General features: G+C 43.3%; 1 protein-coding gene across 1 annotated transcript; it reads left to right on the top strand.

Annotated features, from left to right (window-relative positions):
- The first annotated feature begins 15,926 nt into the window (after window positions 1-15,926).
- LOC122438776 (olfactory receptor 10AC1-like) lies at window positions 15,927-17,063 on the top strand. Its single transcript, XM_043463942.1, has one exon. The coding sequence runs from the start codon at window positions 16,012-16,014 to the stop codon at window positions 16,987-16,989; it is 978 nt and encodes a 325-aa protein (XP_043319877.1). The 5' UTR covers window positions 15,927-16,011; the 3' UTR covers window positions 16,990-17,063.
- Window positions 17,064-17,383: the final 320 nt, after the last annotated feature.

Below are 17,383 nucleotides of genomic sequence, written 5' to 3'. Positions count from 1 at the left end.
CAGACCTGACAGAGATTAAGCACACAACACAGGCAGTCATACTACACAAACAAGGGTACAACTGCAGTAGTTAGAAGGTTTAGTAGATGTTATCTTAGAGGAGTGCTGCTGATATTCATGAAGCAGTCATCTCTTTGCTACTAGTTAAGCAAAGGGGTGGAAATAATCAATGATGGGAAGTATGGTTAGTACAACTTAAGGGCTGAAGCCACTGAAAATTCAGCAGAAGATGAATGAACAGGAAAATGAGGGATGAGGTTTGATGCTATTGCTTCATGTAAAAAGTGAATTATGTGACTGCAAGGAGGCTGAAAATATTGCCCTCATCCCCACACTACATAGTCTTTATTATGAGAAATCATCATAGATGGTAAAAGTAATCTTAGAAATTTAACAATGTTGACACTAATTTCTGATATGAACTGGTGATACCAAAGAGCTCCAATGAGAAGACTGGATAATAAGGGAAGGATCAATGACTATTTGATATTAATTAGCTGTAACAAGTATATCTTTCCCATTCCCACTCATTTCAGAGGATCAAGGGAAAAACTACTTCTCAGGGAGTTAGACAAAAAACTAACTTGACCATAATCACTTAGTGGCACAACAGCATCATCAATCACGCAGGGTTCTTCTTTAAGATTCTTATTCTATTCAGGTACTCACTCGTGTGTTTAATTAAGATACCTGGCATTATGCTACACTTATTTTTCTTACTGTTTTTAACTCATTATATTTTAAGATTTATTAATGTAGACATATTTAATTCTAGTTCATTACTTCTAACCCCCTGCATGGTACTTCATACCATGATACTTCATACCCTCTGCGTACGCCTCTGTGCTCACTCACTTAGTCACCTCTGACTCTTTGCAATCCCATGGACTGTAGACCACTAGGTTCCTCTGTCCATGGGATTTGCCAGGCAAGAATACTGAAGTGGGTTGCCATTTCCTTCTCCAGGGGATCTTCCTGACCCAGGGATCGAACTTGAGTCTCTTGCGTTTCCTGCAAGAGGTGAGTTCTTTACCACTGAGTCACCAGGAAAGCACAGTCCCCTGAATGGCATTCCATTATTTGCATATAGCACACTTTCCTATCTCTTTCTCTACTAGTGGGCACTCATGTACCAGCTCTTTGTTGGTTCCAATTATGCAACAGTAAACATCTGAGAACTTATCTTTTTTCCTCTCTTTATAGAAGAGTATGTGTGGGGTAAATTCTCAGGAGTGAAAATGCAAAGACATAGACTATGAACATGAGGCAACTTCATGAATATCATTAAGCTATTCGCTATAAAAACTGCACAAATTATACCTCCACTCTCACCGGAGGGCTCCTATTTATCCACAACTTTACCAGTATTTTATATTATCTGGCATTTTAATTTTTGCCAATCTGATGGCTATAAATGGGTTTCTCATTTATTTTTGTTTCATTTAATAGTTTGTTTAGCATCTTATAAGTGGCAGGTATGATGTTCAACATATTAAGCCATCTGGCTGAGGTTGGGGTTTGGCTTCAAACTCATATTTGGTAAATAGATTATTTCACAAACTGTGGGAAAATTATTTTAAACTATTTTTAAATAGTTCAAAAAGTATCTCATAGGTTTAAGTTTCCAAAAAAAAATAAATAAATAAATAAATAAGGGAAAAAACTTCAGTGGGTTACATTTTCCACCAAATGGTAACTAGTTACCATGAAAGGTCCTTGGCTTGGAGTCTCCTAGTAAGAACATGGAATCAATGGAGATAAACAAGTGAGATGTTGTCTTCATGTAAACCCAGCTTCCTCACTCTTCATGTCATACCTCAGCATTGTACCTGCTCTGATTGGTAATTTTTATATGAATTCCTTGAGAAATAGGGCAATTTTGCTTTTGTTTCTTAACAAAAAACAACTGGATCCTAAGAGGCTGATGTGAAGACAAAATAAAGGCCAAGTATTCAAGTCATCCAGGGACAATGGAGAAAGATGAAAGAGGGACAGCATGGCTATTTAAATGTTATTGGGGGTGGATTAGTCACTAAGTCATGTCTGATTCTCACGACGCTATGGACTCTAGCCAGCCAGGCTCCTCTGTCCATGGGATTCCTCAGGCGAGAATACTGGAGTAGGTTTTTCCTTTTCCAGGTGATCTTCCCGATCGAGGGATCGAACCCAGGCCTCCTGTATTGCAGGCAGATTCTTTTCCAACTGAGCTACAAGGAAAGCCCCTGAAATGTTACTATCTCTGGCTAAAGACAATGCTGACAATCTCTTCAGTGATTCCTTATTCATTCAAATTTCTCTTCTTGAACAGCTTAACCACATCCTTTCTGCATTTTTCTTCTTGTCTTTTAAAAAATTAATTAGTGATATTTCCTTATATAACTCAGTTCAGTTCAGTTCAGTTGCTCAGTCGTGTCCTACTCTTTGTGACCCCATGAACCGCAGCACGCCAGACCCCTGTGTCCATCACCAAGTCCCAGAGTCCACCCAAACCCACGTCCAACTCAAGGTAATTTTTATTATCAATGTACAAGTATCATTACCTGAACTATTGTTTCTGCTTATATTGGTTGTCCTTTGTTAACCAAAATATTTATTTTTAATATAGTCAAATCCACCAATTTTTTTTTACCAAGTTCACGTGAATTTTTGGGTCTGTTTCTGAGGTGTCAATCCTTCACCAAATGCCTATTTTTTCTTATACAAATGTATATCAATGTGTTTTACTAATTGTTGCTTTGCAGTGTGTCTTAATATCCGAAGGGGTACTCATTGTCTTTAATCTTTTCCTTAGTCCAAAATCTTACATTTTAATTAGTTATGTTATTTTCTACATATATTCAAACCAATGTACTAATTTGCCACATGATTCCTATCATAATTTTTATGGGAAATGCATTTGATAATATTAAATTTGGAAAAGGTGGCATTTTTACCCATTCATGAGTTTGATAATTGCCTACCTTTATTTAGATTTCCTTTTTTGTCCTTTACTAAAGTTTTATAGTTTTTATTTATAAATCTCTTGTGTGTTTCATTAAATTAATTCCTACATATTTTACAACTTGTGTTGCTACTATATTGGTATCTTATTTTTATTATATTTTCTAATTGATTATTTCTGGGTTAGATTCACTTTATTTATTTTTATAAGTTAATCTTATATTAGGAAATCTTGCTGAACTTTCTTACTGGTGTGACTCATTTGCCCATTAATTTTCTTGGACCTTAAATGTAACTGATCACATCATCAGCAAATAATTATAATATATCCTCCTCTTTATTAACTACTATTTTCTTTCCTTTTGTATTGGCTAGAATTACAAGTACTGTGTTGCTAAGTCTTATTCCTGACTTTACAAAAAGTACCTTAGATTCCATTAAATACATTTGCTGTAGAATTTTTATATGTAGTTTTATTAGGTTGTAAAAGTTCTCTAGTTCTAGCTTCCTAAGAATTCTCATCATTTTTTTCAAGTGTATTGAGATAACTTTGTTTTTCTTTACTTAACCAACATGAGAGTGAACTTATAGATTTTTCTGAAGTTGAATCATTTGTATATTCCTGAGAAAATTGCCCCTTGGTAAAAATATGCTGCTTTTTAAAAAAAAAATGTTAAATTTCCCTGGATAATATTTAAATATGTTTTAATCTATAAAATTACTGTATATGTTTTATATAATATACTAATGAGAATTATTTTAATCTAGTTTATACAACTATCATAAAATGAGTTGGGCAATTTTTCTTTTTTCATTTTCTGGAAAAACATATAACATATGTGGATTATATGTGTTCATGCTCAGCTGTGTCCAACTCTTTGCAGCCCTATGAACTGTAGCCCTCCAGGCTCCTCTGTCCATGGAATTTTCCAGGCAAGAATACTGGAGTGGGTTGCCATTTCCTTCTCCAGGGATCTTTCCGACCCAGGGATTGAACTCAGATCTCCTGCAGCTCCTGCACTGTAGGTGGATTCTTTACTGCTGAGCCATTGGGGAAGCCCAATGTGGATTATATACTTTATCGTATATTTTATTTGCATTTATTATTATATTTATATCCCCTTGAAACTCTGGTAAAATCCACCAGTAAAAGAATTTTCCATGGGAGTAGTGAGAAAGGCAGAGGGCTTATGTTTTCAGTAGCAATTCAATGTTATTAATGATCATAATTGTATATAAAAATTATTATTTCTTCTTGGGTCAGTTAGGCTTTAATTTTTAGACGTGTCAACTACAACCATAAATGCTTTTTAATAATGTTATCTTCTTATTTTTAATCTCCACTACATCTATTTTAGCTTCTACCTTTTCGTTTTTTAATTCATTTGTATCTTTTGTCACTTTTCCTAGGTGAAAATTATAGAAATTTATGTCTTCTTATAATCTTCAATCAACTTGAGGTTTTGTTTATGATCTGCTCTGGTCTTTTTCTGTGCCTTAGATTTTTTAATTTAGCATTATAATTTCATTTATTTTTGATACTTGAAGTTTGCTCTATTACTCTTTTCCTTTCACTTTTATTTCTATAAATTTACCCCCAAATTTTGCAAAGCCCCCAGGGAAATTAACTTTTCCTCCCTAGGGCCATAGATATTCATCAAACTCAATAACCTAACTGATCTCTTCTCTGCTGAAGTCAGAAAGCAGCAGTGTCTTTTCTCCCTAGAAACAGGCATCCCTCCAGTCAATTTGCAATGTGGTGACAAATGGCTGTGGAATGTGGAGATGATGTAAGTATTTCCAGTCTCCGTTCAAACACAGATCCCACATGATTTCAAGTCTGAGAAATCTCACCCCAGCCCTCCGAGCAGGGACAGAGGCACCACCACTCTGAGGAATCCCTGGGCCCAAGCAGACAATCCTTGTGTTGACACAACCCTTCAAATAAAGCCAGACTCCAGCCAAAGAAAATGTTGTGTATAAAACTCCAAACCCCTGTCACTGGTAAATTTTGCTTCAGGTCAGGGCTTATCCATCCTGCAAATTATGTCCAAGAGCCTCTTGGCGCTGTTTCCAAAATTCTGAACCATGACTACACTGCTGTTTATGAATAATACCACCACATCCGTGAGTCCTGATCACTAAGGAGGCCTGTCCAGACTGAATCCCTTCCCAGCTGCTTCCCTCCTTACAGGGAAACTTTGTGCATCAAAAGAATGACAAGGGGAGGTCACTCTACATGCCGAAGCTCAGTGCCAGGGAAAGGCCGGCTCGAGTTCTCTACTGGAAAATACGTTGACTGTGGCTCTCCAACATCATAATAATTATAAGTGACATTTATGGAGTATTTTAGGAATTATAAAATGTTTTCATAAGTAAGATCTCATCTAAGATCTCATCTCCAAACAGCATTTCACATGTCAATTATACCTCAATAAAGTGCATTTTTTTTTCAATAGTGTTATTTTTTAAAAGAAAGAATAAGAGGAGAGAAAACACAGACAACAAGGACACACAACTTTCCTGAGGATTTTCTCCAAGTACAAAAATATCAGGACTAGATGGAAAAATGGGATCAAGAAAGATTTTCTTTAAGATGGGAGAAATATCAGTTTACTTACACATGTACGAGGAATCTAAAGTAGTCTAATTCTTAAAAGAAGGAGATACTATAGTGGTTGCCAGGGGCAGGGGGATGGAGGAAATGGGGAGTTGTCATTCAAAGGGTAAAAATTCCAGTTATGTTTGGTGAACAACTTCTAGAGATCTGTTGTACAACATCGGGCCTGTAGATAACAACATTGTATTAATGCACTTCAAAATCTGTTAAGATGGTAGGTCTCATGCTAAGTGTTCTTGCCACAAAAAAAAAAAAAAAAGAGAGAGAGAGAGAGACCCAGAGAAACTCTGGGAGTTGTTAGGCATGTCTGTTCCCTTAATTATGGTGATGGTGTCACAGGTGTGTGCCTATGTCCAAATACATCAAATTGAACAAATTAAACGTGTACACGTTTTTGTATTTCAATTATACCTCAACAAAACTATTTAAAAATTTAAAAAAATGTCCAAACAAACTATGCTAATTAGACACAGGTATTATCATTCTTACATTTAAGTCATGTGAGCTAAGGCTCAGAGAAGGTAAATTACTTCCTAAGTATATTGAGCTAAACAAACAAAACTAAACAAACAAAACCAAATTTGGGAAAGAAATCTAGAATTTTGGAACCCAGAGTTTTTGTTTCCAGTTCTTTCCTTCTCCACAGGGTTTGGCTTCTGCCCTCACTTCCGGCCTCTGGAGTAGCTCCTTATACTTTATGAAGAAGGGGCAATGGGAAGGGAAAGATGGCCTGCTCCCTGTAAGGCCATCATTCAACCTTCCACATTACCTTTAATGGAAGAATTATGTAGAGAGTGAAATAATTGCTTGTTATCAATGGGGGAAGACATCTTACCATCATGGAATCATTTTCCATGTAAATATTCCATGACGGAGATGTGCAAATTGGTGATGAGCAGACACAAGTATATGGTTTACCTGGTTGAAAAATGGAGACTGTAGCCTCCCCACCATGTTCTCCCTTTCTGGCCTCTTTTCATCTTCCTAAACCTCTAACTTTGGATCACCCTCCTAATCAGTCTGGGGACCTTTCCTTTTCTCTCTCTAAACTATGCTCATTCCCATAGCGATCTCATTAAGTTTCATGACTTAAAGTATCACCTATCACTGATGACTTCACATTTACACCTCTAACTTGAACCTGTCCTGTGAAATGCAGATCACACGTCCAGCTGTTGATTAGACAGATCCACTTGGACATCTAACAAACATTTCAAACTGAATATGCCCCTCACTGAATTTCTGACCACTCTTTCTCCCCAAACTCACACCACCTGAGGCCTTCCTCATCTCAGGTAATGATGTCTCTACTCTTCCTGTTTCTCAGGTAAAAAGTCATTCTGACCCCTCTCTTCCTTTCACATCTCATATTCAATCCATCAGGAAATTCTGCTGCCTCTGCATTTTAAATGCATTATAAAAAATATTAATAAATCAAGTGTATTCAAAACCCAACCTTGTCTCACCACTTCTACTGCTTTTCTCATCTAAATCATATAGTCTCTCATCTAGATTATTTGATTGCTGATTTCTGCTTCCAACCTGGCCCTCTGAAGTTTATTCTCAGCACAGCAGCCAGACTGGTTTGTTTTTTTTAATTTTTGTCTTTTTTTAAATAAGTTATTTCCACCAGTTTCACACAGTTCCCTGCAAGGCACCTTCTACTGGCCGTCCACAACTTTTCTGACCTCATCTGCCATTCTTCTGTCCTCACTCCACCCCAGCGACCCTGGGCTTCTCTTTGTAGGTCAGACCCACCAGACATGCTCCCCCATTCAGCATCTATCACTGGCTAATTCTTCTGCCTGGAATGCCATTCCCACAGACATCCAGATGATTCACTGCTGTACCTCCTTCAAGTTTTGCATCAAATGTCTCCTTCCCACTAAAGCCTTCCTTGAGCATCCTGTTTAAAATTGCATATCACCTCCTCACGTTTTTAAGCCACCTTTATTTTTCTCCATTGGACTTACTTTCAAATACGCCATCTAATTTATCTAATTTGGCTACTGTCTCTCTCTTCTCCCTGAAATGTAAGCTTCGTGAAGACAGAAATTTTTGTCTATTTTGCCCGTTGATCTACACGCCAGTACTTAGATCGAAGCCTGGCACATAGTAGGTACTCAGTAAGCGTGTGCTGAATTGTTAAAGTACAAGTGAATGAGTGAATGGACTGGAACAGATGACCTCTAAGCCCTATGTTGCTGGTACATATATGCCTGTGGATAGGTGAGATAATAACCACAAAATCAAGAGCAAGTCTTCATCTCCCAAACTTAGAGGGACCTGCCAGTGTTGTCAAGTTCATGTTCCATACTCCAGAGTCAAGTTCAAGTTCTCCAGAGTCAAGCATATCCTTTGGTGGAAATGGCCCAGTGCAATTCCTTGGGGTCCTTGCACACATGTGAGAGTTAATAAAGACAATCCATTCATGCATCTCAACAGCCAGCTCCCTGCTCTAGACATTGGACAGGCTAACACATCTTAGACCTACGGAGCACCTGATCCTTCTCCAAGGTTCCAGAACTTCCCCCTGGTCCAGCATGCACAGATGGGAATGGGAATTGCTGTGACGACAGAGGAGCATGGAGCACTCCAGGGAGTGAGTGGGCACCAGTGGGACAGAGGGCATTCTGGGCAGGTGGTCAGGATGAAACAGGAAGCTGCTTCTCTCTGAACAGCTGCAGAGGCACTGTGAGTGCACCAAGCCCTCCTAGGTGTCCAACCTTGAGGAGGGATTTTGTGACAAGAGAATTCATCACAGGATCCTTCTGCTCTTGCCCTGCTTCTGGAAGGGATTAGTATATCCCTCTCCTCCCCATCTCCCCAGCTCTCCCGGGATATAAAGCAAGCTAAGGTTATAGGACCGACCAGACACAGCTAATCAGAAGCCGCTGCGGAAATCCCCTCTGGGTGCGCACGCTTCTGCAGCCTCTCCATCCTCACCCGTCTCCTTTCCAGCCCTCCTCCTCCTCCACACCTGCCTGCTGCCTCTCTGGAGTCTGCTGTTTTCATTCTACCTGTGATCACTCTAACCTCCAGTCACCATGATCTGAATCTCCTGTCCACCCCTGTCTCTGAGCCCAGGTAAGGAGAAGCCTGGGGGGTAGGAGGGCAGAGGATGAGAAGCACCAAGAGCAGAGCATGGATATGAGGGGCTCAGAATGCTTCCCAAGTAGGTTTGCCCTGGAGAGACAACCTCTTGCGAAAGACCCCCTCCTTAGATCAGATCTGGTGGCCCCACAGCAGTAAACCCTGGAGCAACCCGTGTTCAAGGTGCTGTCTCCTGTGAAGCCCCTCAGCCCTGGGTGCCCTGAGGTGGGGAGGGGGCTTGAGAAACATGAGGTGGCCACAGGTGCCAGGACTGGTAGGATCTGCTTCTATTTCTATTGAACGGCCTTTGCCCAAATGCCTCTCTTCTGCCTCAGCTTTCTCATCTAAAAAGGGGAGAATTCTGTCCTGTCAAACAAACAGAGGTTTTCACAGTGAGAGGCATCCAATGATATTTCAGTTCTCTAGAATAACATGTAAGAATAGAATAGAAGAAAATATGATTTCTTCAACTCTCAGAGGCAGAAAATAAAGTACTCAAGAACATTTTCCCTGTGATTATCATTTTACTTCACGGAACACAAAAACTTGACCTCTGACAATGCCATGACAGGGAAGGCTCCTTGGACACCTCCCATACTGGACAAAGAACGAAATCCCTGGACCCCAGACACACCAACCACAGGGCCTCCCCTTGATGAAGACCCAGGCTCCCATCAGAGCCCACCTTTGAACTGGCTGAATCTGTGCCTTCTATCTTATTTCCTCTAGGAATTTGTGACTCCTTCTCAGCAACCACAGGAGTCTTCTAAAGCAGGAGGATGGTGGGGGGAGTTTCCATTGGAAAAAGGTCCTGAAGCCAAAAGTATGCACACAGCTCTAGCAGATAATGGTTTTCCTGAGGTGCCTGTGGCTTTCTGAGGCAATATTCCAAAGAAATCAGCAGCTCTGTCTGCTGATAGGTGGCTGGCTCAGGAAATCAACATTTTTCCTTAACCATGGTGGGGTTTTTTGCATTTTAATGAATCATGAAAATATCCTGACAGAAGAGAGGTGGCTTCAATTTCTTCACCCATTTCTTAGTCCCAGCTCTCTCAGTCTGTAACCAACAAGAAACAGTCTTCTGGGTTTTGGGGGGAACTCTCTATTTTGTAGCACCAGATGAAGTTGGAAATTAAAAATATTTTCCAACCTACTAAAACCCACTTCATGGAAAATGATAGTTGATTTTCAAAAAAATTTTTGAGACCAAATTAGATTTTTTATAGAGTGAAAATGCAAATATTTACTCAAGTAGACAGAGTAACTGACCCCAAGGCCTAGAATACTTTTTAAAAACGTAACAGCACAATGATCATACATTTGTGTGTGATAAGCCGACCTTCATGGTCCCAGAACTGGGACAGTCTCCTTGCCAGACAATTTTGATGTTGAAGATTAAAATGCTCATTTTTGAAGCATATCCCTCTTCCTCTGGTGGAAGAGATATTAATTTAAATGGGTGCTGCTTCGTTCAAACAGGGAGTTTCTTTAAAAGCATTAAAGGCAGAGAGCCAGCTCTAAAATCAGCAGGACTCCTAGGTTTGTATGGTTCAAAGCTCCTCTCCGATGAAAGGGGAAAGACTGACAAGCCTGAAATGACACTTCACTCAAAGTTCTAATCCCACTATTGATTTTTGGAGAAAAGAGAACTAACAGCAGCAACTATTCAACTAACAGCGTAACTCTTAACACAAGTGCACACATTGTCATGATTCTGAATTGTCAGGCAACTGAGGACAAAATGTTGACCAAAAGGCAAAACCCAAGGTAACATATTGACCCAGAGCTGGAGAACTAAAACATCCAGAATTGTAACCATCATTTTAAGAAGGGGTTCAGAGCAGACACAGGAAATATTAAGAGCATCTCATTTTTATAACGTGTAGAAGGGGAAAAGCAAGAATGTTTGTATAAGGAAAACATTCCCCATTAAATCTACTTAAATGCTTTTAGGGGATAAAGATGCCAAAAAGAAACTAGCAAGGACTTCTTTTATTTAGACTTTCAAAAGCCTTTGATAAGCTATCTTACCAAATTTAGTCATGGGGACTCAGTAGACTGCTTTATCGTATAAGAGAAACTGGTTCACAAGACAGAAACTTCATGCCAGAAAGGAGGCTCACATCCCAGGGGTTGAGGCTGAGATCATAAATGGTTGGAGGAGGGAGCACAGTGAAATCTCTACAACCAAAGATGATATTTAGCTCCTTTGAGTAAAGAAATTACCAAATTGATGCAAACACACACACACACACACACACACACACACACACACACACACACACACGACGTAATTTTGCATGACAAAGCATGAAAAAGGTAAACAAGTTTTTTTGTGAGTTTTTTAAATTAGAACACAAATCTGAATTTGAAACATATAATAATGCAAATATATGTTAATTAGTGAGGTTCACGTTACCTGCCATAAACCGAGGAAAAGGCCGATGACATAGGAAGAAGAGTCATTATAGTAATTACAGCCGTCAGTTGCTCTGCAGGTGCCACCCACAGGCTGACAGGATGCTGTAGAAGTTGGGTGATAGCAAGGGGTGATTAATAACCATCTCTTCAGGACCGCTTTGTGCCCAGCCCTGAGCTGTGAGCTTCCTTTGTAGGATGCCTGTGAATTAGACACCGTTACCTCCATTGAGATGTACAGAGATGGAGAATCAGGGAAACTGAGTACCTCACCCACAAGTAATGTGGTTAGTAAGTGACTGAGCCAGTATTTGAATTCACAGATGTCTTCTTCCAAAATCTGTACAGGCTTAGAAAGATGATGGGAAACCAAAGAGAAAAAAAGTGGAAGGATAGAAAGAGAGGTGGGGGAAAGAAAAATGATGATAGATAGAGACTTATCTACTATGTCTATCTCTGCCTTTTCCCTGTGAGAAAAGTGTTCTTCCCTAAATCCAGAATACTATTATGCACACCTTTGTTTCATGGATCCCAGAAAGACAGCAAAGTCACCTGAGAAAACACAATCAAGGGGTGAGAAGATTTTCATGATGGAAAGATGAATATGCAGAAGAAATGTGATCGAAGCTCGTCAAGGCATGAAGGACAGAGATGAGAATGCGTTCAGTCTTGTGCATCTACTATGTGTGGGTTTTATGCTAGCTTTTACATGTTATCTCACAGAATCCTCACGTGTCCCTCCTTTGCTACCCCCATTCAACATAAGGAGGCAAGGTTTCAGAATGTTAATTAACTTGTCCGAAACCTAAATGAGGCATCAAATGCCAAAGCAAAAATTTAGACTGTGGGGAGTCTTCCTACTTCACTGAGGATTAAGGAAAAGGAAAAAAAAAAAAAAGCAATCTTTCCTGCCAGGATTCTCTGTCCATGGAATTTTCCAGGCAAGAATACTGGAATGGGTTGCCATTTCCTTTTCCAGGCGAATCTTCCTGACCAGGGATGGAACCCGCCTCTCTTGTGTCTCCTACATTGCAGGCAGATTCTTTATCACTAGCGTCACCTGGGAAGCCCTTTGAACACACAGTGTGTATTTTTCCTAAAAAGATGTACTGGATGAAAATAGATTTTAGAACAATTTGTGTAAATTCATAGACCAGATGCTCATGGCAGGTTATTAAGTCAAATAATGGAAATTCGGGCATATTGACAATTCTAAATTTAATTTCTTATGGGACAATGATCTGATTTTTCTGTGACCTCTCCCCTGGTGTTTTTGTAAACAATAATACTAGATCAATGGACTTCAGGTCTACTCTGGAAGACAATTCTGGCAGCAAACAGAATCATCAAATAGGAGTTCTGAGTCCAGCTCTGCTGCCAACAGATAGTGGCAAGGTCCCAGGCTGGTTATATGACCTCTCTGCAGCATCCCTCACTGTAACATGAAGATCTGGACCATTTGACTTTCAAGTTAGTTCAGTATCATATTTTACAGAATCTTCAAGAGGGGCCTGACCTGTCTGCCTTTCAAATCTCCCCACAACCTCTCCTTCGAAATGCTTCAACTGGCTATTAAAATGGCCAGCTAAAAACATCATTATTACAGATCATTTTATTTATTCTACAGAGTGAAAATCAAATCCCAGATCTATGTCCCCAGCCCAGCCACATCCAGATAGATGTCCTGGGCCACCAGGCAGCCATTAATCTGTGAGTGCTCCATAGAGCCTTATGCAATCAGGAAAGCAGATCTGCCAGGACAGTAACAATAGGAATGAAGAATATCAAGGCTACGGAGAAATTCTTTTTAAATCTGCTGTCTTAGATCATCTGTATTCCTGCTTACATCCACATGTCCTCAAGAGAAATGTCAGCAAAGGGAAATTTGAGGACAGAAATGTCTTGGAGGGTGCAGGTAATTTCTGGGCAGGGGGAGGTGGGAGATGTGGGTAGAGGGACTGCTGCTGCTGCTAAGTCATTTCAGTCGTGTCTGACTCTGTGCGACCCCATAGACGGCAGCCCACCAGGCTCCTCCATCCATGGAACTTTCCAGGCAAGAGTACTGGAGTGGGGTGCCATAGCCTTCTCTGGGGTAGAGGACAGAGTGTGTCTTATGAGAGAAGAATTTTTGGGAGACTGATAAAGAGGGAAGACAGTATAGTGGATAAAACCATGGACTAGCAGGGACTAGATTGCTTGAGTGAAAACCTGGCTTTACTGCTAACTAGCTTCATGACATTTAATTCCTTTAGTTCTCAATTTCTTTCCCTCTTAGATAAGTACAATAAGAGTCCACCTGCCTCATTAGATTGTTGCTAGGATTAAGTGAGTTAAATGTCTGGAGTCCATACACACATTTGCCTGATGCTCTCTCAGCTATGGTTGAAGAGCAAGAATAGGGCCCATCTGGCCCTGAAGGAGGAAGGGGGAGTTTTCTTTTCCTTCCGTAGCTTCTTCTACTAGGCTGGAGCCTGGTCTTGAACAAACTACTGTAGTTGTGAAAGTGTCTGTTCTCCTTCTCCCTCCCAAGGAAAAGACTTCTCTAACATACATTCCTAGAGATTGTGAGAAATCCTCTTAAAAACTCTAGACAAAGTAGGAACACTGCTCACTCTCCTTCTGGTTGAACTTAGCCATCTGGCTTGCTTTCCATGGCCTTGTTTGCAAACATGATACGCCTTGAGCTTAGGGTTATTGGAGCCACTACCCAGCCTTTCGCAACATCTCCATTTCTGTGAAGTGTGAACGTGAGGGGGAAAGAAATGGGTTGTTTGTGTCTCTCTGCTCTCCACTCCCTGCTTCTCTAAGGAGATGAAAAGGAAAAAGTAAAAGATGGAGGGGGTCAGCAGAGGCAGAGTGAAGAGAACTGGTCCCTGCAACAGCTTCGTCCTGCCTGAACCTCCAGGACATTAGGCTTCTGTCTCTTGGTCACAACCACAGCTACAACACCTGGTGGGGATGAGGCTGCCAGCTCAACACAGGTTTGTTAAATTTGTTCAAATGACTGAACACGGCAGGGTGAGGAAGGGAATGATGGGAAGTGATTCCACATCCCTCAGACCCACCCACAACCCCACCCTATTCCTCCCCGATCAACGCAACACTGCAAACATCTGTTGCAAGGCATTCCCCTCAGATGACAAAAAAGAGCACAGGCTGACACTGATAGATATAAATCCCTGGAATTCTCTTCAACAAGGAGCATTAATAGCAAAGAGCAGGCCCTTTGCATTCCTTCCCATTCTTGTATTCAGTTTACCTGTTGCCAGTGCCCCAGTTTTATCGCTGTTGCACTCTGTAGTATAACAACAAATTCCACTTCCAGCACTGATTAGAAACAGTGACTCAGAGGCACTAGAGGAAGTAATAGTTGAGCTTATAATTAAAACTAATTAAAAAGAGATATCATTAATAATCATTGGAAAAATCAGACGTCCTCCTCTAGTTGGCATGGCTCTGAACTTCTTACCACTTGATGGTCCCTGACTCCAGAGGTTTACAACAATTGCAGCCAACCTACACGCTATCAATGCTCTCCACTGTTGCCTGCAATGAGTCACCGGATAATACTCAGAGACTCTGTTCTGACAGCAGATCTGGAATGTACTGCTACCTCTGAAGGGCAAGTTAGAACAGATGTACATGGCTTTTTCTCCTGCTGACGGAGTACTAATAAGACTGTTAGGATGTACTGTTCCAGATGGGCCCGGTCAGGCCTTTCCGCTAACCATCGCCTGCTAAGTGTCCGCCTTAACGCCAGGCACAGACTCGGGTCTCTATTTAAAGCTAAATCACTGTGGATTGACTGATTAATGCCAGGGATCTTTCACATCCTGTTATAGGGTCATGGGAAGTTCTGGATTCAATCTCAGGAATGCAGATTCTGATTCTAATTATCTGTCAACAGTTAAGCCCTTTACCCTGTTCCTCCCCAGCTTTTTTTTTTTTCTCTCCTTAAAATTATGAGGTTGAATGAGATGATGACTAAGATCTTCATCTGCATTAAAGTGTTAGTCACTTAGTCGTGTCCAGCTCTGTGACCCCATGGACTGTAGCTTGCGAGACTCCTCTTTCCATGGGATTCTCCAGGCAAGAATACTGGAGTGGGTTGCCATTCCCTTCTCCAGGGGATCCTCCTGACCCAGGGATCAAACCCAGGTCTCCTGCATTGCAGGCAGGTTCTTTACCTTCTGAGCCGCTAGGGAAGCCCTATGTTTTTGTAATTCTGCAGTACAAGGAAAGCAACTCAGAAATAGCAGCACAGGGCAAGAAAGAGGAAATAGAAGCAGAACCTATAGACACAGAGCCTGCCTCCGGGCAGCCAGGTGAGGCTGAGATCGACTAACACTGGTGGCTGTACAAGACCCACAAAGCAAGTGGAGTCCGAAGAAAGGGCATTCTTCCTAGGTGGAGGGCAAGAGAGATGCAAACGAAAGAAAGGATCTCAAATCAAGGTTTCTTTACAAAGAGCATGTTGAGAAAGGAGTTGTAAGAATTCTAGTCCGGGAGGCAGGAAAAACTGAACCAATTTTTAGAACAAGACAGTAAGATGTCCCTGGTGGCTCAGAGGGTAAAGAATCTGCCTGCAAGGCAGGCGACCTGGGTTCAGTCCCTGGGTTGGGAAGATCCCCTGGAGGAGGGCATGGCAACCCACTCCTCCTGTATTCTTGCCTGGAGGATCCCCAAGGACAGAGGAGCCTGGTGGGCTACAGCCCATGGAGTCACAAAGAGTCAAACAGGACTGAGCCAATAACCACATGGGGAGGGAGATGGAAATAAACACATTAACCCGCCCCTCTCTCTGTAGGTCTACTGGCTCCTACCCTCTAAACTCCATCCAGCCCTTTCTTCACCAGCAGGGCCAGAGGAGCGGAGCCCACAAACTCCCCCTTCCCCCGCTTCTTTCCCACAGGTGCCTCTGGACCTGGACAGGCGGTTGCATGGCCAGCCCCGGCAATGCCACCCTGCCCCGCGGCTTTCTCCTGCAGGGCTTCTCCGAGTTCCCGCACCTGAGGCCGGCGCTCTTCCTGCTGCTGCTGGCCCTGCACCTGGCCACCCTGAGCGGGAACCTGCTCATCCTGCTGGCCGTGGCCTCGGCGCCTACCCGGCCGCCCATGCACCTCTTCTTGTGCCAGCTGTCAGCCATCGAGCTGGGTTACACGCTGGTGGTGGTGCCCCGCACGCTGGCCGACCTGGCCTCGCCGGGCCTGGGCCGAGGCAGCCCCATCTCCTTCCTGGGCTGCGCCGTGCAGATGCAGATGTTCGTGGCCCTGGGCGGGGCCGAGTGCTTCCTGCTGGCCGCCATGGCCTATGACCGCTACGTGGCCATCTGCCACCCGCTCCGCTACGCGGCGGTGGTGACCCCCGGGCAGTGCGCGCGGCTGGCCCTGGCCTGCTGCCTCGGGGGCCTGGCGGTGTCCGTGGGGCTCACAGTGGCCGTCTTCCACCTGCCCTTCTGCGGCTCCCGCCTGCTGGTGCACTTCTTCTGCGACATCACGGCGCTGCTGCACCTGGCCTGCACGCGGAGCTACGCCGAGGAGCTGCCTCTGCTGGGCGCTTGCCTGCTGCTGCTGCTGCTGCCCTCGCTGCTCATCCTGGCCTCCTACGGCGCCATCGCCGGCGCCCTGCGCCGCCTGCGCTGTCCGCGGGGCCGCCGCAAGGCCGTCTCCACCTGCGCCTCGCACCTGACCGTCACCTTCCTCCACTACGGCTGCGCCACCTTCATGTACGCGCGGCCCAAGGCCAGCTACTCCCCGCGACTGGACCGCGCGCTGGCGCTGGTCTACACCCACGTGACGCCGCTCCTCTACCCGCTCATCTACAGCCTGCGCAACCGCGAGATCGCCGCGGCCATCCGCCAGGTGCTGGGGCGCTGGCGACCCCGCCAGGCCCCGGGTCAGGAGGGTCTGTCTGTGTGAGCCCTGATCGCAGGCAGGGGCCAGGCCGGAGTGAGCAGCTCTGCTCGCTCAAGTTTCCCCCATCAGCACGTGTCTGCGTTGTGGAGTGCCGGCGGGGAACTCAAGAACCGGATTCTAAAAGAGAGAATCTGGAAGCGCGTCCGCCTAAGACGCCCCTCCCAGCAGTGGCTCCATCCTCTGCCCCTCCCGTGTGGAAGAGAACCCTAGACCCCCACTTAGCGGCTCAAGCAGTAAACCTGTAGAGTTCTTCCCACGTGCCGGGCCGGGGCAAGATCGTGGGCTTGGGGTGACAAAGAAGCCACAACGCATGCCCCAGAGAGCTCACAGCGAGGAAGGAGGACGTGAGGAGTAAACTGGAGATGGATGGAGTGGGCTCATGCCAGACCTTTCCGGG

Source organism: Cervus canadensis, chromosome 3 (assembly GCF_019320065.1).
Source record: "Cervus canadensis isolate Bull #8, Minnesota chromosome 3, ASM1932006v1, whole genome shotgun sequence".
NCBI lineage: Eukaryota > Metazoa > Chordata > Mammalia > Artiodactyla > Cervidae > Cervus > Cervus canadensis.
Note: the sequence above shows the minus strand (reverse complement) of the source record. Positions and strands in the feature narration are given on the sequence as shown.

Excerpts from the sequence above, each read along its gene's own strand:
- LOC122438776 (XM_043463942.1), top strand. The coding sequence starts at position 16,012 with ATGGCCAGCCCCGGCAATGCCACCCTGCCCCGCGGCTTTCTCCTGCAG.